This window comes from Suillus bovinus (assembly GCF_016758785.1).
Source record: "Suillus bovinus strain UH-Sbo-P2 chromosome Unknown EDB93scaffold_4, whole genome shotgun sequence".
Classification (NCBI taxonomy): Eukaryota; Fungi; Basidiomycota; class Agaricomycetes; order Boletales; family Suillaceae; genus Suillus; species Suillus bovinus.
In genome coordinates, this window is record NW_024542060.1 from 249,684 (window position 1) to 273,834 (window position 24,151).

Genomic DNA, 24,151 nt, shown 5'->3' on the forward strand with positions numbered 1-24,151 from the left:
GAGGGGCACGCCGCAACAGTGAGTCATGTTTTTTCCTTCGCTTTCTTTGATTAATGATGGTGCAATGGCCTCAAAGGCTAGCTCGTGGATCACTCTCTCTCTTCTGCGTGTGATAGAGTCACTTCGTTGTCGATCGTGATTCATAACAGACGTGTCATATTTTGGTATATAGCTTAAGCAAGGTCATACGGGAGCACGCATTGTGATGAAAAGGGGACGACGAACAATTAATATTGCTGCCTGCGCGGTTGGATGGGTACTTTAACTTACAAGGAACAGGGAAGGGAGCGTGTCACGCTCAGTCACGATTCATCACATCGTGACTGGACCGTTCGGTTTCGGACTCGAGTGCCACCACCAATATTCTTGCTTTGAGGACTTCAAACTACATATAGGGTTCAAGTCACATCCTCGCGAGTCTGAATTTCGTCAATTCCCGGGCACAACTGGCATGTTGCTCGTTGTCACTTTGACATACTCAGGCTATTTCAGCGTCCCACATTCAATTGCCAGCACCTACCACCGTGTGGCTGATGCTTAACTTCTGGTTGACCGTGAAGCAGAAACGTCCATCATAAGTAATTCGCCCTCCAACTTTTTACTGCACCATTCGTTGCCCTACACGTCTCTTCTCAACACAATCTCATGACATGTCTGCTCGACATCATCCTCAGCTTCTTCACCGACCATACTGCGGTGAAGCCTTCGCATTTGCGAACCCAACGCAGCTTATAGGATCAACCACGACTGTCGTGTGGGAGATCCTCGTCGTATGTGATCTCTTGACAGATAGGCTCGATAACAAAAAAGTTTTCAAAGCCGATGGTCACGAGGTCGAGTATGGTGATGAACAGTATCAGATCTCAGATCGTTTACTAGATGTATGATCCAGTTTCCATCACTCCCTTCACTGGTTCCTTGCAGACTTGTCGAAGCACGTTCATATTCGTCAGAAGAATCATTGAAGCAAATGGGGTGTCTGGCATCCGGTACTTGTTTTTGCGCCCCTTCAATGAGGGTGTCATTCTCACATTAATTGATTTCCCTTTGCGAGGTAAAATGAGCTCATCAATATTGTTCTTGCTCCCATAAAGAGTAGTGGTGCAGGTGATGTTCACCGAGGACGAAGGTGGGTTTGGGATTGATGACCAGTATTATATTGGGTTGTCGGGGTTATACAATAAACATGTGATGCAGAAAGGTGAGGTAGGTTCCTGTGTATCTTGATTAGAATCAGGTTTGTTCGTTTCCTTTTCCTTTCATTTTTCTACACACCCTGACACTTGTACACCAACCATCTAGGTCTACTACGGCTACTTCACAAACTACACCCACCGCCCCAAACAACCCTCCTCGCAGACGTCCACCAAATCCATTTCCTCATCCGTGGAGGCTCCATCATTCCCCACGTGAACGCCCGTGCCGTTCCTCGCCACTGACGAAACGACCCGTTCACACTCCGCATCGTGCTCGATACTGCTGGAAAGGACATGAGACGGTGCGCATCTCGTCTATTAATCTTGCTGTAAGAACGGCAGTGGGTGCGTATGACCTATGAACGAGTTTGCGTGCAGTGTGGGGGATGTAAGAGTGGAAAAGCTGGTTGTTCTTGACTTGAGTGTTGGTTTGGATGGTGGGAGGGAGCTTGAGTGGGAGTTTGTGTCGAAGGGTGGGGTGGGGATGTTCGTTGTTAAAGATCCTATGGTACGTGTTGGGCTGCTATCAAGAGAGAGAGAACTTCTATATTTATATACCGCAACAAACAAAGTAAACTGTTAAGACGCGGTGCCCTGTTAGGGCTGTACTGGGGGATATTGTAACAGGGTAAGGGGGTTAAGTATAGTACGAATAGCCAAGCGGTCCGCGTTTGAGAAGTTTCGGTGCGCGTATAAGTTTGTCCAGTGTCCAGGCTGAGTGTAATATGTTACAGTTTCTCTCCTTCCTCCTCCTTCTGTGCTCTTCTCGTCTCCTCCCTCCTTCGTCACCTCCTTTTTCGCCCTCACTCAGGCTTCTATCCCTCTCCTTTCTTCCCAGTCCCCTTCTCGTTCCAGTGCGACCTTCCTGAATGCGCTGGATTCTTCAATAAATTTCGCTAATGCCTTTATGCCCTTTTCCGTACCCAAGATTTCGCTGAGTACGATGTTGTGGGATACCTCGTAAATGGATGTGCTGTCGTGCATATTGCGGGCAGTCACGTTCTCGTGTTTGACGTGGTTCTCCACATGGGCAGAGGGTGGGTTCGGTAGGGACGAATGAGGCATAGTATTCTCCAATGAATCCGTGTCCTGTGTGACATTGTATAAGACGGCCGTATACTTCTCGGGGGGTATGAGTGAAGTATTGGCGAGGTTTGAGCGTTGGTGGGAGTTGATTTGCGATAGCGAAACGTCCAGTCTGTGCTGCCACGTCTCTATTCCAACTCTCTGTCCATTTCTGCCGGATCCCTTCCTTGCTTCTTCGGCGCGCGTTTGCGTAGGTCGAGTGGGACATGTCATTACGTCCAGTGGCTTCTTTGGCAAGCTCGTCAGCACGTTCGTTGCCGATGATATGGTGGTGTCCTGGGATCCATGCGATTTGGACATGGTGGAAGGGTGACGTGGTTAGGAAATCTTCGATTGAGCGTCTGATCTGTAATGCAATGTATTGTGAGGGTCCGGGTGCAGCTGCATATGCAGCCTGCACCACAGAGTTGTTATCTACGAAGAAATGTAAATGGGTCACCTGGGAGTCTTGCGCAAAACGAATAGCTCGTGATATTGCTTGAAGGAGCGCTAGCATCTCTGCATCATATACCTCTACTTTATGACCCATTCCTTCCTGGCCCCAGAATACTTCTCTTCCTCTATGATAGCTGGCCCATCCTGCTCCAGCTCTTTCCTCCTCTCCGACCGATTGTTTCGACCCATCTGAGTAAATGAGAAGGTGCGTGTCCTCCGTTTGTAGATTCCGAGCGGTTTGTATGTGCGCTTTGGCGGCTTCTTTCTTGCCTCCTCTTTGTTTGTCTGTTATCGTTAGGCGGCTGCGGTACGTTTCCGCTGTGTTTGCCCAAGGTGGCAGTGCGAATATGTTGATGTGTTCCACGTCCGGGGATGCTCGTTTTGATAGACGGGTGAGTCTGGTCGACTTTGGTGGTTTACGGCTGCGGGGACGGTATTTGTCAGTAGGAAGAGCGGGTGGGGGATCAGCGAGGTCGAATTGTCGCCACAGTTGGTCGAGCCTCTGTAGAATTGGGTTGAATGAGGGGAGTTTGAGTAGTTGAGTGGCGGCATTGTCATTTGCGTGATCGAGGAAGAGGTTAATGGGGGGGATTGATGCCTCTATTTCTAGGGCCTTTATTGGGGTGGTCCGGAAAGTGGCGCATACATGTCTAAGGGATTTGTTTTGAACGCGGGTGAGCATATTTGCATGAGTTTTCATGCCTGTCCACCAGACGGGGCTTGCGTATGTCATTACACTGCAAACACAAGCCGAGTATACAGTTCTCAATAGTGATTGCGAGAGACCTCTTACCGTATTTGCAAGCATTTGTATTCCTTGGGCGATATTTTCCGCTTTGCCTGCCAGTTCACGTACATTCCTGTGAAAAGAGAGTTTAGAGTCGAAATATATACCAAGCCATTTGATACAGTCACGGGGGTTAATTGTCACCTGTCCTTTGTCGCTAGGCAGCAAGATAGGTGGTCAATCTGGTGCGCGACGCCACGTGAAATGGATGAGTTCCGATTTGTCGATTTCTGCCATTAATCCAGCTTCGCGAAGCCAATTGTTCACGAAAATGAACTCTTCCCTGAGTATTGCGACATTGGTCTCCAAAGATGGGGACGAAACATATAAATTTCCGTCGTCGATATAGCACGCCAACGTGGTCGGTGTGGCGTTGATTGGGCGTGGTTCACGTGCTCATGCTTTCACGTTGTAGGCTTCATTTAGTGGGCTAGTGCAGATGATCGAGAGGGCCGGTGAGATTGGGGATCCTTGAGGTATACCGTTTTCGACTGGTTCCGATGGGGATAGTACTCCATCTAGACAGATTGCCGCTTGTCGTTCGCTGAGAAAAGACTTTACCCATTTGATCATAGGGAGTGGTAAGTGTTTGTCGCGAAGTATCCGGAGTAGCCGTGTGTGATTAACGAAGTCGAAATACCCTTTGATGTCGAACGTAATGCATGATGTGACGCTGCTATCAAGACCTTGTTGGAGTGAAATACCATGCTAATATTGTTTATGATAGATCACTTGTATTTTGCGTCATGGGGCCGATGCTCATTGCTTTCATGTTTTGATCAACTGTCTTTGACGTGCAAGTATCAGACATACTACGTGCTTGTAGGATTTATCATATGAATGCAATTACCAACGTATGTTCAAAGTCCTATACGAGATGCGCAATGGACTAGTATATACAAGATCGTGACTGATCCCATGAACAATGTGAATAACGGGATTCCGGGTGTTGAGTACCACAATCCCGTGCAGAAATTCACAAGCATGAGTATAAGAGCGAGATGACAATGGATGTGCGTAACGCACTGTTGCAATACAAAACACGTTAACCGGCCTGATTCTCGCAATCAGACTTGGAAACGAAGTCTAACACTTCTTGATATGCGACTCGGCTTGGCCTACCAACTATTTTCTTATTTCCGCAGTGATCACTAGTCAAGACTTGTTGCCATTTCCAGAAAATATCTCGCAGGGTCAAAATGAGAACCCGGTGATTCGATCGAACGTTCTGTAGTTACAAGAAGGAGAATCGTTGACGCCTGCCGGCAAGTTATGGCCCAATGGTCGTAATCAAATGAGTATGCTCCTGCAAGTTCTGCCGAAATTTCCGTCATCCCATAGCATTAACAATTCTGCCAAATAGATCAGAATCGTGCCCATCAGTGTATGCAGGATATAAGAACTGACCATCGTCCTACAGTGTTTCCCCATCCTCAGAGATATCATTCGACATATCCTTCAGAAAATTGCACATAACCTCGTACAGAAAATGCGTTTCGCCCTCCTCGCCGTTGTTGTTGCATTGACAGTATCTATGCCTGTCGATGGATGTACGAACCTTTATCAGCGTTGCACTGTTGATAACGATTGCTGCAGTACGGCTTGTGGCATTGTGAGTGTGAACAGGTCATTATGCAACCGGCATTCAACCACGCAACTCAGGATCCTGAAAAGAAGAGGGTCTGCATTCCCGGATAAGAATTGAGTCGGCAGCCAGAGGGGCACGTCGCGACAGTGAGTCATGTTTCTTCCTTCGCTTTTGTATCATGGTTGATTAATGATGGTGCAATACCTAGTTCGGAGCTAATCAATACAATTATTTTTGGATAAATTTTCGTGCTGCTGGAGCAACGTACCCGTTTGGACTTATCTAAAAATGATCAATCGTACATAGTCTTGCTCGTGGTCCAATAAGCTCGAGTTTGTGTCACTGTCAAAAGACTCGAAACAAGCTACCATTGTCGTTAGTCTTCGATATTAGGAGGATGGAACGTACTGCGCAGCTTGAATCATCTAACATTGGCCTCAAAGGCTAGCTCGTGGATCTCTCTTTCTCTTCTGCGTGTGATGGAGTCACTTCGTTGTCGATTGTGATTCATAACAGACGTGTATGGCTTAAGCAAGGTCATACGGGAGGACGCGTTGTGATGAAAAGGGGACGACGAACAGGATTAATATTGCTGCCTGTGCGGTTGGATGGGGTACTTTAATTTACAAGGAACGGTTAAGAGGGAAGGGAGCACGTCAAGCTCAGTCACGTCGTGACTGGACCGTTTGGTTTCGGACTATTCCCACAGTTGGCCGACTTCATTTATAGCTAGATTCTACATCAAGAATGAAATTTCAAAGTACTTCGAGTGGTATTTCAAATTATTGTACGTTTCACCGCATCAATAGTCACCCCAGTTTGTCATTCCCATACAGATGAAAAAAAATCGACCTTGGACGAGCTGGAGAAGCATATCACCCGCGCTGAAAGGTGCAGAGAGCGAGTTATCGGTGAGTGACAACTTGGCGTTACTTCTATTGATGTGAATATATCTAGCCTCGCAACAGATGTCATCTACTCACACACTCCAAGATCAAGCTTGCCGAAGAGATGCACTCTGGCCTGCCTGAATCGTTACCATCCAAATCTTCAAGCAACTCCATCAACTCCTTGTTCCTTAAGGTGAGGATTAATATGACCCCATCATTTCCCTACAACTGATTGGGAATAACACAACAACCTTCTTCATTCACCCTAGTTGGGGAAAAGTTCACATTGTGCTCAATTTCGCCACATGCTTCTAAAACCAGCGCCCATTTGCACACACTCCATGCCATAGGCAACGAAATCAAGTTTGTCTCCACATACTTCCTCATCTTGCTGACGCCATGCATTAGATTAACGGCATGCTCGACGTGCTCAACTTATTATAATTCTTCGGTCTCATATTGGATCATAGACTGTGGGCCTGAGAGCACACGGGGGAGTAAAAGCTCGACATCGTACGTAACTTGTCGCCTCCTGAACGTCTCGTAGAGCTCCAGCTGGCGCCCGTCATCCTCGATCACAAGGTAGTTATCGCTGGATTTTTCAATGGATGCTGAAAGACCTACAATCCACCAGACTCAGTTTGTAAGTCGTCCATCATCTGACTTTAAAAGTGCAGCTCTCATCAACCACAGTATTGTTTTTGCGACATTACTCTTCACGAAAGCACGGCTTATTGGCATAACGACCAGCTGAAGTTATGGTCTGGCTTCAGCCATAGCGAGCCGTGTTATATTAATGTACCTGGGCAACACGACAGACTCGTGAACTTTGGCCATATCTCGAAGTTCTATATTCCGTGGTCATCTTGAGTCTCGCAGTTGTAAATGTTTGGAGGGAGGATTGCGATCATATCGATCTTGGGGCCAACTTGCAAGCATCTATTGAAGCACACAATAGCGTTTGGATGGGAGCATCATATTTGCGAGGTTTCGCGAGGAATTATGCAGATTATCGTGAAATTTTGGGTCTGAGTGTAGACTGTACTTTGTCACAACCATCCATATAAGCTTGACCCACAGCCCATCAGATTCAACGCACACAACTTAGATGCGGTCGAAATTCGAATGCTTAGCGCCCGCACCACTAATAAGTATTTTTGCTTCAAGGCAACATAATGGTTTTATATATATAAGTGACGTGAGCCCTCAGCCTTCATCTTACTTCGCTTCAACTGCTATTCACAATGACTCGAACGAAAGGCAACTCATCGACTCAAAAAACCCACACATCCGAGTCTAGTCAAGCAACAGCTCCTGGAGGCTCGGTACGTGGCTTATCAGGACCATTCAGTTCACTCCGCTCCAAACACCGTGACTGACATTGACTCATCCTTCGTCTAGCATCGACCCCGTAGCAAAATCGGTCGGTTTCTGAAGAAACTCAAGGAGGATGCGAAAAAGTTAAGGACGGTGAGTACACGATCATGCGTAATGAGCGTCTTGGAACATGACTGAAATTGCAACAAGCGCTCGAAAGATTCCCGCAGCCCTAGCCCTGCTCCCCCAAGGGATGAACGTTCATCAACCCCAATTACTGAGGTAAGTTATCCGAGATACTTGCCCTTTAATCTCTGTCTAATTTTTGGTTGTCGCGTGGGTTCAGGCTGCTCCGCCTGATGTAGAAGTCGAGGCTGATACCGGATCGGTACTTCGGGGTGCACAAGAGGTTGCAAATCGCATGCATCCACTTTCAGGCCCTGCGATAACTGCAGCATCTGTCGTCGAAGGCGGACCAGAGGATCTCGATGCTGCTGACGATTTCCAGGACACATATCTCAAACCCCTCAAGATATTCGACGACGTTATTGGGAAGATCGCTGATGTATGGTTCTTCCTCTTGATCAGAACCGAACTAATCTAGTTTCACAGTTACATCCATATGCAAAAATGGCACTGGGCGTGTTGTCTTGGACAGCCAAAGTATGTTTTCTATTTTTTTCTTCCTATCTCTCACCGCTCAGCAATTATTTGCGCAGATCATTCTAGCTCAAGCGGATCGTGACGCAGCGGTACTTGAACTCCTGAAGAAGTTGTGTGAAGTTTACGACTTCATAATACAAGACGGGAAGCTTGATCAAAAACTGTCCATGCGCGCTACCAGTGTCCTTGGAAAGATTTCACAGCAGATCCGTGAATGTGCCAATTTTATCAGCAATTATTCGGAGACCAGCAACTTCTGTGAGTGTTGTTTCCTGCTGCGCTCTGTACTATCTCAAGCTTCTACTATCATCATAGGGACGAGACTCGGAAAGAACGTCGTCTCGAAAACGACAGATACGATCCAAAAGTACAATGGCGTGTTAGATAGTCTCATGCAAAACTTCCGGGACCAGGTTTCTCACGACGTAGCCATACACGTCCACGACATAGACATACAGGTCCACCATATAGGTACGGGTTCGGACATCCTTGTGACTTGACGCATATTCATACCTTTCCAGGACAAACACTGGAGCTCAGTGGTATGACTTATGCAGAGGGCGCGGGACTAGATACCAGGAAAGAATGCCTTCAAGGGACGCGCACGGAAATCCTTTCCGAGATTACGGATTGGGTCAACAGCACTGGGGACAACGTTCCACGTGTGCTGTGGCTATCTGGACCTGCAGGCAAAGGAAAATCGGCCATCGCCCACACCATCGCTAAGTGGTTCAACGACGTGGGAGGGCTTGGTTCGTGCTACTCTTTTGACCGCCAACGGGAAGCAGATTGTCGCCACGAAAAGATCTTTTCCACGATCGCGCGCGACCTGGCCGACCGTGACCCGAAAGATGAGGCAGGCACTCAGCAGATGCAGTTCAGTCCGCAATGTCGCTCAAGACGACGACGGATATCATTCAGCAGTGGCAGAAACTTCTTATCGAGCCACTGAAGAAGTCAACTGTGTCAACACGAGAACCCATTGTGATCGTGATCGATGCACTGGACGAGAGTGGCGAAGCAAAGACACGGAGAGACCTCCACATTTTAGCCGGCAAACATCAAAAACCCGGCGTTCCCAAAATCACAGACCTCCCAGACAACTTCCGCTTCATCGTGACCTCTCGCCCACTTAGTGACATCAATGACGAGTTTCACGCTGTTCAACATATTCGACCGATGTCGATGGATGATATTCTATCAGTATTTGCAGAGCGCGACATCCGTGCTTACGTATCTAACGAGTTAGAAGGATTGGATTTCAAGGACAGAGAGTTTGAAGTCCTCGCTAAGAAAGCTGATGGACTTTTCGAATGGGTGCGTCTCGCTTGCGAATATATCAAAGAGTCCCATGCTGGGATATCTCAAATGGATTGCTACCATGCTGTGGTATCGCACGTTTCTACTGAGCAAAGCGTGCTGTTGCACGATATGTATCGCCTCATTTTAACAAATGCCATGCACAGGAATACATCCACCAATGTCCAGCATTCGCAGAAATTGCGTTCGACTGCACTAGCGAGGTTTCGCTCAGTGATGGGACAAATACTAGGCACAGCCGAGCCTCTTACTTTAGCTTCCCTGAACGCCATGAGGGACCATTTTCCAAAACAAGAGGACCATTTTGACGCGAAGCTTATGGTAACATGTATGGGCTCCCTCCTTAGCGGCACTACCAACCCAGATTCCCCAATCCGACCCCTTCACGCATCCTTCCACGATTTCCTGACGCACGAACCATCCAGTGGAGAGTTTTTCATCGACCTGTCAAAGGCAGCACATGACCTTGCATTCGCATCACTTCGAGTAATGGAACGCGATCTTCGCTTCAACATCTGCGATTTAAAGTCGTCGTACCTACCTAATAGCAAAGACCCCGAACTGCAAGAACGAGTTCAAAAACGCATCTCCCCACATCTGTCATACTCCTCTCGCTTTTGGATTTCGCACGTACGAAACACGCCCTTCGATGAGGAGCTTGCAACAGAAGTGAAAGTGTTCTTCAACCACGAGCGGTTGTTTTTCTGGCTCGAGTTACTCGCCCTGATCAATGGCCTCAGTAATGCAGTTCCTGACCTTCGACTCATTCCTCAGTGGCTGACCGTAAGTACATTTATACGGTGCACCAGATAAAGTGCTTACGCTCAACCACAGGGCCATCCTGAATTCAAAGACGTCTCATCGACTGCAATGGACGTACAGAGGTTCATTCAAGTCTTCGGCGGCATCATTTTACACAGCACACCACATCTATATGTATCAGCACTGCCATTCTCACCTGCCAACTCTCCACTATCGAGAGCGTTTTCCGCAGGATTTCCCAATACTCTTCGTGTGGCATCTGGACGTGATATGAACTGGCCGGCCGTTCAGAACGTGCTCAGGGGGCACACTTCATCAGTTTGGTCGGTCTCGTTCTCGCCGGACGGCACTCACATCGTCACTGGTTCGGACGATCACACTGTTCGGCTGTGGGATGCAGGGACAGGGAAGCAAGTCGGTGAGCCCTTGCTGGGGCACACTGATTCAGTTTTGTCGGTCTCATTCTCGCCGGACGGCACTCGCATCGTCACTGGTTCTTCGGATTTCACTGTTCGGCTGTGGGATGCAGGGACGGGGAAGCAAGTCGGTGAGCCCTTGCTGGGGCACGCTGATTCAGTTTTGTCGGTCTCGTTCTCGCCGGACGGCACTCGCATCGTCACTGGTTCTTGGGATCGCACTGTTCGGCTGTGGGATGCAGGGACGAGGCAGCCGCAACAGTGCGCCGAGTCAGATTATCCAGCATTCTCAGATGAACATCACACGATGGAGGCCACCGCTATCATGAAATCGAACACTTGGAACAATCACTTCATTCGCTTCTCGTCCGACTCTATCCATACGCTATGTCATGCCCATGAATTAACGGAGGGAGCATCCCATGATGACCACAATTCCACCCCCTTTTTCCTGGATGAGAAGAGTGGTTGGGTGAAAGGGCTCAAACATCGGCTGTTATTCTGGGTACCACCCGCTTCTCGACGTCCATTTTATAACCCTGCAACTGCATTGGTGATACCCAGAGGAGGTCCTGAGCTTGATTTGAGCCGCATGGCACATGGACAGCACTGGCAAAAGTGCCGAGAGGAGTGAGTATCCTTAAAGCCCTTTCTGTTCCTCACACTAAAATCAACACTTGCAGGCCTCAGTAATGACGGTGATTGCAGCAACGCATCCGGCATGGATATTCAGATACTATTTGAATGCGACACGTACAGTCTTATCATACCTTCTATACTCAACATCTAGTCCAAGTACATTGATATCGTAAAGGCGTCGATGCAAACTGCTCACTCCCAAAAAATGCATATACCCAGCTACAATATTTCCAGGGTCCTGATGTCCATCACGGTGACTTATCGTGATCAGAGGCAATCTTCTTGTATACTCCGCCGCGCTGCAGTGCTAGCAAAATTGCACTGAACGGCTTCTCAAGGCAAATGATCAATAGCAACACTCGTGAGAGAGATTCTGAATCATCCAGTTCCTGTCTGACAGGATAACCGCTATGCGAATGGTGTAACGGAGGCTCAAGTTTAAACCAATCTCCCAAGCTTTCCGCATCATATACGAAGTCGGGCAGCTCGAGAAGACGACTCTCGCACGGACGGACAAGGAAGAATGTCTGTCACACAGGCCTTTCCCCACAAGAACTAGACCAGGCTCTCTTTGCTGGTGATAAACAGGCCGTGAAGTGAAGTCTGTCGTCTGTCTGCCTTGACTTCATACGTGCGGGGGGTTCTTCGACTGAACCACGCTGCCGTCTGACTTCTGTGACAGGGAAGGCGATACAAGGAAGTTGCAGTCTGCGGTGTGCAAAGCGAGCAGCGTTCAGGGTACAAAGTCACAAAGCCAAACCCAGAGCCACAATATTTTGCAGCGACAAGACAGCTGCCTGAATCTCATCTTCAGATAGATAAAGGTTGCAAAGCTGCGTATGACGCAACATCGGCTGGAAGACAGATATTGAACTCAGAGGATCGTCCAACCCAGTCGAGGGGAGAAATGTTTCCAGACTCAGCTTGTTGTTCGAATTTGCATCCTTCTGTGCTCTCTCCGCGACATGAACCTGCTTCGAGTACTCCCTGCAGATGATTCCATGGGCATTGCATATGATCGGCTTTTCCTGTTCCTTGTTGTGATCTATCTCCCTCCACTGCGTCTCGACGCTCGACGTTCATGGGCCCCAAATCACTCCCTCGACATGATCTTCCAACCACATCCATGTTACGGAATCTCCCAGCACACCACGGACCTTTCCCTCCCAAAATGGGGTTGGGGGACAAGTCTTCCCTCCTCCCCCTAGATTCTGATCATCCACTTGCTTACAGCTGACATTGGCGGCTTCTTCAAAAATTCCGAACCATGAATGTTAGTGCGCTGGTATGCAGCGGACGCATTCTTGCCCTTCTTCTGGGCCCATGCACATATCGACATAAAGCGCCAAAATGTAGTAGCAGAGTTTAGGTATGCATATGTATTTAAGATGACGTACACATAGTAAACCTTGGGCGATCTGAAAAGTCGATTGAGTTTGTAGTGATTCAGCTGGCAGTGACGATGCCTATATGGATTGTATACAAAACGACTGAGTCGCAGCTGGTCGCGATGTATATTCGTTATCCATTATAATATTATGTAATACAGATGGGAATGGGACGGCTGTTAAGTTTTAACTCTGACTTTCGTGAACTTCGCCTGATACCGAGACTACTATGACCTACTGTACTTCGTTTTAACCAGTGGGTATCCATCTATCACAAACGATCGATCACATATAACTTAAACTGCATGCTTTTCGCAACATGAGATCGCGTGAGTCAGCGCACAGTACTCAGTTCTTAACAGAATGCACCAAAACAACAAGCCAGAACAGAGATTGCAGGAGAAGGTCAGAAGACAGACAGTTCTCCGAGTTTGTTTGCACCTAACACACAATACTAACATTTTATTTCACGGCTCATATTGCAAGTCGGACCTGTGAAGTGTGTTTTCAGATTCTTCTCGAGCACTCTGCATGTAGACACTGAATGATATTCTTTGCAGGTCCAAAACGGAACGACAAAGATAATGGAGGGTATTGTGCGCCTGCGAATGGACGAATGCACTCATTGGAGAACCTTTGTTGAGTGATAATGGACGGTTGACGGGAAAGAGCCAAGGCTGTTATGAAGCGAAGAAGGATATGGAGCTCGTCGTCGACTTTGAACCTCCCCAAATTACGCATTTCCGTGATGGCATGGAACAGGTCGTATTGAACGGATGCGGCTTATTGCGCATGGAACATTATGAACCCAAGGACGATTCTAAACTAGCTGAACACATCGAAGGCTAAGGACGATCTGTTATCCAAGTCAGCCCCGCAGCCTGGTTCAAAGGTACACCCAAGACGCCTTCTGGGACGAAGCCTTCTCTACATGGACAGACACAAAACCCAAAGGTACGTCCCACACTGAGACTACGACGCTCAATGACTACAGGCCTCAGATCACTTTCCCTTGACTTAACCTTCTTCAACCACGCCCACGTGTACAGGATCCCCCAGCATGCCACGGACCTCTCCCATTTAAGCTCTTTCGTCTCTACAATGCAGACGTCTTTAAACACCTCTTAGATTCGCTGACTTATCCCTACGGTTCGATCCCGCTCATGCACGCGAATTCTGCAATGTCGACGGTGGTCGTTTCAATGCTATTACGGCGGTTGGGAATATAGAGATGTGCATAATATCAATGGATTGCTCTCTGTACGTCCCTTATTTGCTTTCCGAATCTCTAAGTTAAGCTTACGATAATAATCTCCTACAGGCAAACCACACATCTCAATCAACAGAAGCTCGTACAGATCCCACCACGCTCATTCGCCCTCACCCGCACCTTTTATGCCGATTCTCAGCGTTTCCGGGCGATGTGGACGGGGCGATAGTCTTGGTGCGTGGGAGCATATGGCTGTTGATTAAAATGGTGCTTGCGAATGGAGTTGGAGATGTCTTTTGGCATGCGATGAATGAGAAGTACCTGCTGTCTTTTCGAACCCAGAAAGTTGATGGTGAATTTTGTAGGCTCGCTATAGAAATTTTACTCAATCTGCCGATTGATACGTTTGCACAAGAGACACATAAATGAATTGAATCTTGCAACATTTGAGTTTCACCCAGTCTACTTTTCAGTAGATCGTTCAAGGGTAGGTGCTACACATAAATTGACAAAGAATCAAACAGTACAGCTAATATTGCAGCAATAAAATCATCGTTGGGTGGAGCTAGAAAGATCGATGTTAGCAACTGTAAGGATAGATGTTTTAAGAATGATAACTCACACATCTCGGCAACTCGACCAGTTTGTCCCATGTACCATGTGGCTCAAATCAAGCTCGACACCTCCTCTTGGGATCACCAATGAAGCCCAAGGATTATAAAACGCATATCGGGAAGCGGGAGGTACCCAGAAAAGGAGCCGACGATTGGGGCCCATCACCCATCCATCAACCTGCAGCAAGAAAGGGGTTGAATCAAAATTATGATGAGGAGTGGGCTTGAGCAAGTCAGCAGGGTTGGGCAGGACGTGTTCCAGGCTAGACGAGAAGCGAATGAGGCGATCATTACCAGTGTTGGTTGGCATGATATGGTTTTCTTCGGTGGCAGGTATGATGCTTCGATGCAGCGAGAATGCGGAGAGATCTGGCTCTGTAGACTCGGGGGATGGTTGCATTTTCACTGCACTCCATAGACGAATAGTCTTATCTTCCGAACCAGACATGATGCGAGTACCATCTGGGGAGAACGAGACTGACCGAACGGCTCTAGTGTGCCCCTCCAATGGCACACCTAATGACTGTCCCGTCGCTGCATCCCACAGGTGCACAGTCTTATCTTCCGAACCAGACGTGATGCGAGTACCATCCGGTGAGAACGAGACCGACAAAACCACTCCAGTGTGCCCCCGCAAGGGCTTATTCAATGGATGTCCTGTCGCTGAATCCCACAGCCGCACAGTCTTATCGGACGAACCAGACGCGATGCGAGTACCATCCGGTGAGAACGAGACTGAGGAAACCAATCCAGCGTGCCCCCGCAAGGGCTCGCCCAATGGCCGTCCCGTCGCTACATCCCACAACCGCACAGTCTTATCATACGAACCAGACGCGATGCGAGTACCATCCGGTGAGAACGAGACTGAGGAAATGAAATTAGTGTGCCCCTTCAAGGGCTCACCAAATGGCTGTCCCGTCGCTACATCCCATAGTCGCACAGTCTTATCCCAAGAGCCAGACACAATGCGAGTACCATCCGGGGAGAATGAGACTGAGGAAACCCCATGAGTGTGCCCCTTCAGGGGCTCGCATAATGACTTTCCTGTCGCTACGTCCCACAACCGCACAGTCTTATCCCAGGAACCAGATACAATGCGAGTACCGTCCGGTGAGAACGAGACTGAGTGAACCCGCTCAGTGTGCCCCCGCAAGGGCTCACCCAATGACTGTCCCGTCCATACATCCCATAGCCACACGGCATTATCCCCTGAACCAGATGCGATGCGAGTGCCATCCCGGGAGAATGAGACTGACCAAACCCCTCCAGTGTGCCCACCGATTACGGTCTGAACAAACGTCCAGTTCAAATCACGGCCGGATGCTAGACGAAGGTTGTTCGGAAACCTTGCAGTAAAATTGGTAGCCATGATGGAGCTGATGGGCGAGAACGGCAGCGCTGATAAATACAGATGCGGTGTGCTGTACGAAATCATGCCGCCAAATATATGAATGAATCTTTGTACATCCATCGTGGTGGACAACAAATCTTCGTATCCAGAATGGTCCTGTGTTTATTTATCAGCTATTCGTCCAACACTGTCTCGTAGACGTGTGTTCACCGCCAGCCACTTGGTGAGGAGTAGAAACACATTGTTTACACCTCCGATTCCATTGAGAAGTCCGAGTGCTTCAATCCAGAACAGTAGTCTCTCGTCGTCGAAGAACGATCTAATTGCCTTTGCAAGCTCATTGTCGAAGTCCGTTTTTTGAACATGCGTAGCCCAATGTCGACAGGAATAGGAGAGATGTTGGGGGATGGATGTTTTGACTCGTTGAGGCAGTCCGGTGTCTTCGCAATTAGGGAGGTATGATGACTTTAAATCACACATATTGAAGCGGAGGCCATGCTTCATCACTCGAAGTGATGCCAAGGCTAAGTCTTGGTGTTGCGTCTTTGTGATCTCAACGAAAAAGTCACCGCTGAGTGATCTGTCTGTGAGGAACTTTGGAAGGATGCGTGAAGGGGTCTGATGGGGAAACCTAAGTCTGTTGTGCCACTGAGGAGGGATCCCATATGTTGTACGATGTCCAGTTTGTAATGTTTGGTGTGGTTCGGAAAACAGTCCCGCATGGCGTTAAGAGAATCGAACGGGAGAGGTTCAGCCATGCTGAGTATTTGTCCCATCACGGAACGAAAACCAGCAAGTACTTCCTGGTACTCGACATCGCCATACCGATGTCGTGGCCAGATCTCTGCCAAAATAAGCTGATACATATCGTACAGCTTGTTTGTCCATTTCCCAGGATCGCGGTTCACAACAGTTTCAAAGCGAGACCTTGGGTTTACGCCAGGAAAGGTCTTCCATAATGTATTCGCATGCAAGACGTGCCCACTCGAAAAGTCCATCGGCTTTCGCAGCGAGGTTTGTAAACTCTTTCTCCCCAAAACGCGGCAGCCCTTGTAGTTTGTCAGATACAAAAGTGCGGATGTCGCGTTCTGCCACTGCTGCTGGAATCTCATCCATAGATAACCGTAGAATATGTGGAACGTCGTGAAATGCATCTTCGATGTCATGAAGTGGGCGAGAGGTAACGAGAATCCGACAGTTGGATGGGAGTTCTGTGATTTTGGGAGGACTTTTGCTCTGAAGTTTACCGGAAAGTATGCGGAGAAGGTCCCGTCGCGTCTCCACTCCGCCGCTCTCGTCCAGGGCCTGGATCACGATCAAAACAGGTCTCACGCTCGACCTAGAGAATTTCTTCAGTGGTTCCATGAAAAGGTTCTCCCATTGCGCGACAATATACCACGAGTTCTCGAGTGACGGGAACTTTTTGACCGCATCCGCCAATGTTCGTTTCATCTCCAGATCACGATCAGCTAGGTCACGAGGGATGGTGGAAAAGATTTTTTCGTGCTGTTTCTCGGCTTCTTTAGCCCTGTCGAAGCAGAAACATGAACCGAGCACTCCCATGTCGTCGAACCACTTGGCAATTGTGTGAGCGATGGTTGATTTGCCTGTGCCTGCATGGCCAGATAGCCACAGCACATGCTGAGCAGCATCTCCACTGCCGTTGATTCCAATCCGTAATCTGGGAGAGAATTTCTGTGCGCGTCCCTGGTAGGCACTGTTTCATGATATTTGGTCCTACGCCCTTTGCATAAGCTATATCCCCGAGATCCAGGGTATCACCTGAAACGGTGTGAAGGAGTGTAAAGACAGAAGAGTGTCAGAATTCTTACCCGTACGTTGGACGCAGACGGCGACATCTCGGTCAACTTGGTCCTGGAATTGTTGCATGAGTCCATCCAACGTGTCGTTGTACTTCTTAATGATGATATCGCTTTCTGAGAGTACAGTTTTTCCACATCTCTTCCCTATGATAATAGTGTAAGATTCATGTACGAAGTGAGATAGCTTGGCGACTCACAAAAAATCTTCATGTGAGAGTAGTCCCTGATGAAACAGGCACACTCGAGAGTCTCCCGGACGATCTTTCCGACGACATCGCGCATTGATTCAATTTTGCGAAGAGTATCATCTTGGGTCATGAAGCGGTAAACTTCAACCAATTTCTCGAGAAGACGATGGACTGATCGGTCGCGCCGTTCTGCTTTAGCGATGATAGTCTACATGGAATTATGACTTCTGAGCGGGAGACAAAACTCTGCGAGAAGCCAAATGAAACGTACTTTGGATGCAGTAGACAGGACATCCAGCGCCATTTTTGTGTATGGCTGTACCTGTACAAATTGATTGGTTCACTTCCCATGAACGAGAATGACCCATACATCCGTAATCTTCTCAAGGACAGCCTGAGCGTCGATAATCTGCAAGGGTTGAAGATATGTCGTCTCAAAATTATTCACGGCAGTGAGGTGGGCTTCTGGAGGAGGATCGGGCCTATGGTATTCACTCATCGCAAGTGGTTGTGGTGTGAGAGAAAACGGTGAGGTACGAGGACTGTGTGAATCGTCGTCTGCCTTTCGATAGTAGTGCCGGTATCCTTCGCAAGTATACATTAACTATTTACTACACATAAGGGAGCCACGAGGGAGAGAAATCGACGTAAGATACTATCATTGGGCCAGATTTTGCAACTCTGGCCCAATTGACGATAGTATTGACCGAGTACATATCGGAAGCATCGACTTGTCAACGTTGTCCCTGCGCTGGCAGGGTCATTGCTGCAGCTTCAAATGACAAAGCAACTTGTGTGAGAGATTGAGATGAAAGCCTGGTGATTCGAGCGAACGTTCTGTAGTTACAAAAAGGAGAATCGTTGATGGGCCTGCAGGCAGGTTATGATCCAATGATCGTATTCAAATGAGTACGCTCCTGCAAGTTCTGCCGAAATTTTTGCTATATCACAGCAATAACAATTCTGCCAGAAAGATCATGATAAGAATCGTGCCCATAAGTGTGTGCTGGATATAAGAGCTGATCGTCGTCCTACAGTGTTCCCCATCCTCAGAGATATCATTCGACATCCCCCTCAGAAAATTGCACATAACCTCGTACAGAAAATGTGTTTCACCCTCCTCGCTGTTGTTATTGCTTTGACAGCATCTATGTCTGTCAGTGGATCTATGTCTATGTCTGACGAGGGATGTGCGATCCTTGGTGCACCTTGCGCTGGTGATGGCGACTGTTGTAGTTTGAATTGTAACTGGGTGAGTATGAACAGGTCGTTATTCAACCAGGATTCAACCACACAACTCACCTCCGCGACTCAGAATAGCAATTGGGATCGTGTCTGCCTGGCACCCAAGAATTGAGTCGGCAGCCCGAGGGACACGTCGTGACAGTGAGTCATTTTTCTTCCTTCGCTTTGGTATCATGGTTGATCAATGATGGTGCAATACCTAGTTCGGAGCTAATCAGTACAGTTGTTTTTGGATAAAGTTTCGCGCTGCTGGAGCAATGTAGCTGTTTGAACTTATCTGCAATAATCAACCGTACATAGTCTTGCTCCTGGTCCACTAAGCTCAAGTTTGTGAGACCGTCGAAACAAGCGACTATTGCTGCTAATCATCAATATTGAGAGGATGGAATGTACTGCACCGCTTGAACCTATTCATCTAATGTTGGCCTCAAAGGCTATCTCTCTCTTCTGTGTGTGATGGAGTCACTTCGTTGTCGATCGTGATTCATAACAGGAATGGGGTACGAGGAAACCACCTTACTATGCTGAGCGATCACGTGTATGGTTCAGTTTTACTTGGCTTAGTTACGGTAATTCTCGGCACCAGCAATAAATCATGTCCTAAATCATCTCGTTCAACATCGACACTGTGTTCCTTTCACTCGTTTGTCAGCACGGACTCTATAGTATAGCTTATAATCTATCTGTATCACGTTGTTTGTCCCTCAGCGGTTCTTTCACCAACGCTGAGGTACAGTTCACGTTTACTTTGCACGCCGTCTCTCTCTCACTTACACTGTTTCGTCTCTAGACTTGTTCTTTAGGTATTATGAATGTTAGCGGTTCTTTCACCAACGCTGAGACTTGCTCTTTAGTTTCGATTTTCTACAAAGTATACTATCCAGGTAGGAGGCGAGGCGAGGCAACGCATTCGGCAGTGCATCCTGCTCAAAGTCGCCCTCCATGGTCGTCTGCCTTTCGGTATCCTTCGCAAGTATAGCCAAACGTTAACATTGACTTTTGAAAGCGCTAACCATTCAGCCGATAGTTCCTGTCGGTTTATATTGGCGGCGTCACAGCACACGTTTTGAATAATAATGGAGCTTCCTTGCAAGTTCTTACACTTGGAGGCTTCAAGCATTCGCCATCAACTCCAAATCGTGTCCTTGCAGAATTCGAAGGTACATAGTTACTAGTCACGTACTAACACTCAATTAACATGTTCAAAGTATTTGGCCCCATGTAAAGCAGCACAGTCAAATTCCCATAAATATGGTCAAAAAGACCTTCAAGTGGTCCGAGTCTTGACAATTACTCGACCATCTTTACTATGTGCTAGCCACCTCTTGCGCAGCAGTCGACATATGATCGAGTACACAAGCTAGGAGGACAGCAAATAGCCTGCCTGCCGCCTGTGGGATTCTGATGGGCCAGACTTGGTTTATAGACAGATGCGGTCATCCTCGGACCTAAATCGACAGCAGGACTACATCGGAATATCCACTACCCTAGCCTATCGAAAAAGGATCCGCACATCTATCTTATTGTCCCTTTGGAAGATCATCCCGCATGTAAGTTTGATCCAAGTAATTCTCTCATCCAATTCTGCAAGGCTGATAATAGACCCCAACGCCGCCCAACCAAATTCAGAAGCGTGTACTGGCTTTTTCTTCGAGCTAATGCCATGGTGGTACTGCATCTCCGTCGAAAACACAAGTTCGTCGGCTGTGGAGACTTGTCTCTGATCAGGCTGCATTTAAACACGGACTTCAGCATACGATGTTTGTTCGTCTAATTCTTTGTCATCTCTAACATGAGTGCTACAGTGGCTGTTCGCTAAATTTTACACGCCATATAGGTTGATGCCCTGAGCTTTAATGTACAATGAAAGGATCTTGCGTCGAAATATGATGTCACAGCTCAATTAGTGACTAGAGGGCACATAAGAAGGGGCGTTCAATGTCGACGGTGGCATGGCCCGCATGGGGAATAATGGTGGTCACACCACGATTGAAATTGTCAACTATGTATATGAAGGATGAGACAGGGCGTCCGGTAAATGCAGCGGCAAGCATCGTACAATCGTGTCTATGATCGGTAGTAAACAGTACAGGCTGTACAACTGATTGTTTCTACTCTATTGCAGTTTCCCTGAGTTGATCGAGATAGAACATCATTCGAACCAGAACCAGTTTGACAGGACCAGCTAGCAGAATGGCGGACTTCTACCCACAACACTAAGCGCATGCCAAGAGAATCAATTTCCAGAAAATATCTCGCAGGGTCACTGGATTGAAATGAGAGCCCGGAGATTCGAGCGAACGTTCTGTAGTTACAAAAAGGAGAATTGTTGATGAGCCTGCAGGCAGGTTATGATCCAATGATTGTATTCAAATGAGTACGCTCCTGCAAGTTCTGCCGAAATTTCAGCTATCTCACAGCAATAACAATTCTGCCAGAAAGATAAGAATCGTGCCCATAAGTGTGTGCAGGATATAAGAGCTGATCGTCGTCCTACAGTGTTCCCCATCCTCACTGGCAGAGATATCATTCGACATCACCCTCAGAAAATGCGTTTCACCCTCCTCGCTATTGTTGTTGCTTTGGCAGTATCTGTCTGTCAGTGGATCTACTGAATGTGTGGTCCTTGATGCACCTTGCGCTGGTAATGGCGACTGTTGTAGTTTGAATTGTGCCTGGGTGAGTATGAACAGGTTGTTGTGCAACCAGGATTCAACCACACGACTCACCTCCGCGACTCAGAATAGCAATTGGGATCGTGTCTGCACGGCACCCAAGAGTTGAGTCGGCAGCCCGAGGGACACGTCGTGACAGTGAGTCATTTTTCTTCCTTCGCTTTGGTATCATAGTTGATCGATTATGGTGCAATACCTAGTTCGGAGCTAATCAGTACGATTGTTTTTGGATAAAGTTTCGTGCTGCTGGAGCAATGTAGCTGTTTGAACTTATCTACAATAATCAACCGTACATAGTCTTGCTCCCGGTCCACTAAGTTCGAGTTTGTGAGACAAGCGACCATTGCTGTTTATGACCGATGTTGGGAGGATTGAATGCACTGCGCAGCTTGAACCTGTTCATCTAATGTTGCCCTCGAAGACTAGCTCATGAATCTATCTCTCTTCTGTGTGTGATGGGGTCACTTCGTTCAAGTTGTCGATCGTGATTCATGACAGACATGTCATTTTCTGGTATATAGCTGAAGCACAGGATCATACAGGAGCACACGTTGTGATGAAAAGGGGACGACGAACAGAATGAATATTGCTGCCTGCGCAGTACTTGGCATCAAATGGTAGCGTAGGAGCTCAGGAGCACCAAGTGATGGACGGGGTACAAGGAACGGCTGAGGAACAAGTGAGGAAGACGAGCGCGTCTCACTGATGATCTGGCTGAGCCTGCCACTGTTGCAGATTTCCGTACTGACTCCCGCAGCAGACTCGAACGAGTTGGAGTTTTGGCTACTTGTTTCGCCTTTGCTTGTCTTTTTTCACTGGCATACTAGTAGACTTTTAATCTGTAATAGAATCAGCACATTGCACGATGCCTACTAAGCCCCCGAGCATTGGTATATTCTTTCTCCCAGGAGCATAAAAGCAAAGAAACTTGAAGTCATGGAAGTTTTCCGCGCATTCGGCTAGTCTCCGAAGTTGCTGGAAAAGAGTAGTATATGTTCTACTTATTAGTTCAGTGTCTCGCCGGACTCAGACTCAAAGCGTCAAGTTTCTTTTATAATTCAGCATATCAGAATTAACGAACAAGCTTTGTCTCACTCACATCCGAAATCTACTATCTCGTTCTATGGCTGCTTTCCCGTGTTCCGAGCCAGTAGGACAAATGCTGCCTCGATCTCATCAAGCAATATGGATCCAAGACTTGCAACATCGAGTCATCATCGATGTTCTGTGTCCAAGGTGGAAGTAGTGCCCACACAAAATTAGCTTCTAGATCGGCAGCTACCTCAACGCATGTGCGCGTGACGTCGATAAATTGGCTTTCCATGAGCTACGGACTTCTGGTGATTATGGAGACGAAGATTTGATCGAATCTTTGTCAGTGTCTCAACCGTGTCTACCGAGAGATTGCGGCACGTCGGAGACTGAGTGCTACCCATATCTAAGAAGAGGTATTCGATGTCGGCAGCGGCATGGGGAATAGACGGGACCTTCTCACCGCGATTGAAATTGTCAACTATGAAGGATGAAACAGGCCGTCCGGAAGTGCATCGTGAAATCGTAAATGATTGCCTATGATCGATAGTTATCTCAGTACAGGCTGTGCAACTGAAATTGTTCTACTCCATTGCAGTTTCTCTGAGTTGACCGAGATAGAGCATCATTCGCTGTGATCCACTGTAGTTTTACGTTCTGCCGCATTCTGCCTAAAGAGTTCTGCCATCTGCCGGGCAGAACCAGAACCAATGTGGCAGAACCGGCTGGCAAAATGACGGACTTCTGCTCATAACACTAAGCGCATGCCAAGAATGAGAATTGATTTCTCTCAGGGCGACCGGCCTCCTAATGGCACATGCGAATTGCAGGTGCTCGATATAAGGGAGTAACGAGTGAATTAGAGAAATCGACGTGCGATATTGACCGAGTACATATTTGAAGCATGAACTTCTCAACGTCCCTGCGCCGGCAGGTCACTGCAGGTTCAAATGATGAAGCAATGAGTGAGAAATTGGGATGAGAGACCATTGACTCGAGCGCACGTTCTGAAAAGACTGTAATCACAATAACCATTCTGCCAAAAAGATAATAATCGTGCCCATAAGTGTGTGCTGGATACAAGAGCTGATCGTTGTCCTACAGTGTTTCCTCATCCTCAGATATATCATTCAAAATTCCCCTCAGACTATTGTACATAAACTCGCAAAGAAAATGCGTTTCGCCCTCCTCGCCGTTGTTGTTGCTTCGACAGTATCTTTGACAGTGTCTAAGTCTGTCGATGAATGTAAGGACTTAAAACAACTTTGCGCTCGTAGTGAGGAATGTTGCAGCAAGCATTGTGCCGTTGTGAGTATGAACATGATGTTATTCAACCACACAACTCACCTCCGCGACTCAGGATTACAACTACAACCGTGTCTGCATGCCACCTCCAAGTAATTGAGTCGGCAGCCCGAGGGGCACGTCGCGAAATTGAGTCAAGTTTCTTCCTTCGCTTTCAAGTTGGTATCATGGTTGGTCGATGATCTAGTTCGGAGCTGATCAGTACAATTTTTTTTTGGATA

At 47.6% G+C, this 24,151-nt stretch overlaps 7 protein-coding genes across 7 annotated transcripts; 4 read left to right on the top strand and 3 right to left on the bottom strand.

Moving 5' to 3' along the window:
• The first annotated feature begins 579 nt into the window (after positions 1-579).
• On the top strand, positions 580-1,214 carry EDB93DRAFT_1119007 (uncharacterized protein). Its single transcript, XM_041448443.1, has 2 exons — positions 580-989; positions 1,055-1,214. Exon 1 carries the CDS (start codon positions 651-653, stop codon positions 885-887), a length of 237 nt encoding a protein of 78 aa, XP_041312318.1. The 5' UTR covers positions 580-650; the 3' UTR covers positions 888-989; positions 1,055-1,214.
• Positions 1,215-2,505: 1,291 nt separating this feature from the next.
• On the bottom strand, positions 2,506-2,718 carry EDB93DRAFT_1067113 (uncharacterized protein; the record flags this gene model as incomplete). Its single annotated transcript, XM_041444920.1, has 1 exon — positions 2,506-2,718. A coding segment is annotated over one exon (213 nt), but the record flags the coding sequence as incomplete, so codon positions are not given.
• Positions 2,719-4,993: 2,275 nt separating this feature from the next.
• Positions 4,994-7,074, top strand: EDB93DRAFT_1334524 (uncharacterized protein; the record flags this gene model as incomplete). Its single annotated transcript, XM_041455283.1, has 7 exons — positions 4,994-5,116; positions 5,399-5,467; positions 5,929-6,003; positions 6,050-6,175; positions 6,453-6,495; positions 6,565-6,625; positions 6,676-7,074. 7 exons carry the CDS (start codon positions 4,994-4,996, stop codon positions 6,734-6,736), a joined length of 558 nt encoding a protein of 185 aa, XP_041312320.1. The 3' UTR covers positions 6,737-7,074.
• A 107-nt stretch (positions 7,075-7,181) lies between these two features.
• EDB93DRAFT_554165 (uncharacterized protein) lies at positions 7,182-9,088 on the top strand. Its single transcript, XM_041456702.1, has 8 exons — positions 7,182-7,307; positions 7,384-7,452; positions 7,510-7,581; positions 7,646-7,864; positions 7,912-7,962; positions 8,019-8,220; positions 8,278-8,433; positions 8,484-9,088. Exons 1-8 carry the CDS (start codon positions 7,227-7,229, stop codon positions 8,912-8,914), a joined length of 1,281 nt encoding a protein of 426 aa, XP_041312321.1. The 5' UTR covers positions 7,182-7,226; the 3' UTR covers positions 8,915-9,088.
• A 1,733-nt stretch (positions 9,089-10,821) lies between these two features.
• On the top strand, positions 10,822-11,082 carry EDB93DRAFT_1067174 (uncharacterized protein; the record flags this gene model as incomplete). The annotated part of the gene is made up of 1 exon (XM_041444921.1): positions 10,822-11,082. A coding segment is annotated over one exon (261 nt), but the record flags the coding sequence as incomplete, so codon positions are not given.
• Positions 11,083-13,332: 2,250 nt separating this feature from the next.
• On the bottom strand, positions 13,333-14,997 carry EDB93DRAFT_1334526 (uncharacterized protein; the record flags this gene model as incomplete). The annotated part of the gene is made up of 6 exons (XM_041455284.1): positions 14,320-14,997; positions 14,019-14,087; positions 13,878-13,949; positions 13,791-13,802; positions 13,626-13,663; positions 13,333-13,583 (listed from the first exon to the last, which is right to left on the bottom strand). Exons 1-6 carry the CDS (start codon positions 14,757-14,759, stop codon positions 13,333-13,335), a joined length of 882 nt encoding a protein of 293 aa, XP_041312323.1. The 5' UTR covers positions 14,760-14,997.
• Positions 14,998-17,292: 2,295 nt separating this feature from the next.
• On the bottom strand, positions 17,293-18,222 carry EDB93DRAFT_1119069 (uncharacterized protein; the record flags this gene model as incomplete). The annotated part of the gene is made up of 4 exons (XM_041448444.1): positions 17,945-18,222; positions 17,683-17,881; positions 17,495-17,629; positions 17,293-17,444 (listed from the first exon to the last, which is right to left on the bottom strand). Coding segments are annotated over exons 1-4 (478 nt in total), but the record flags the coding sequence as incomplete, so codon positions are not given.
• Between the last annotated feature and the right edge of the window lie 5,929 nt (positions 18,223-24,151).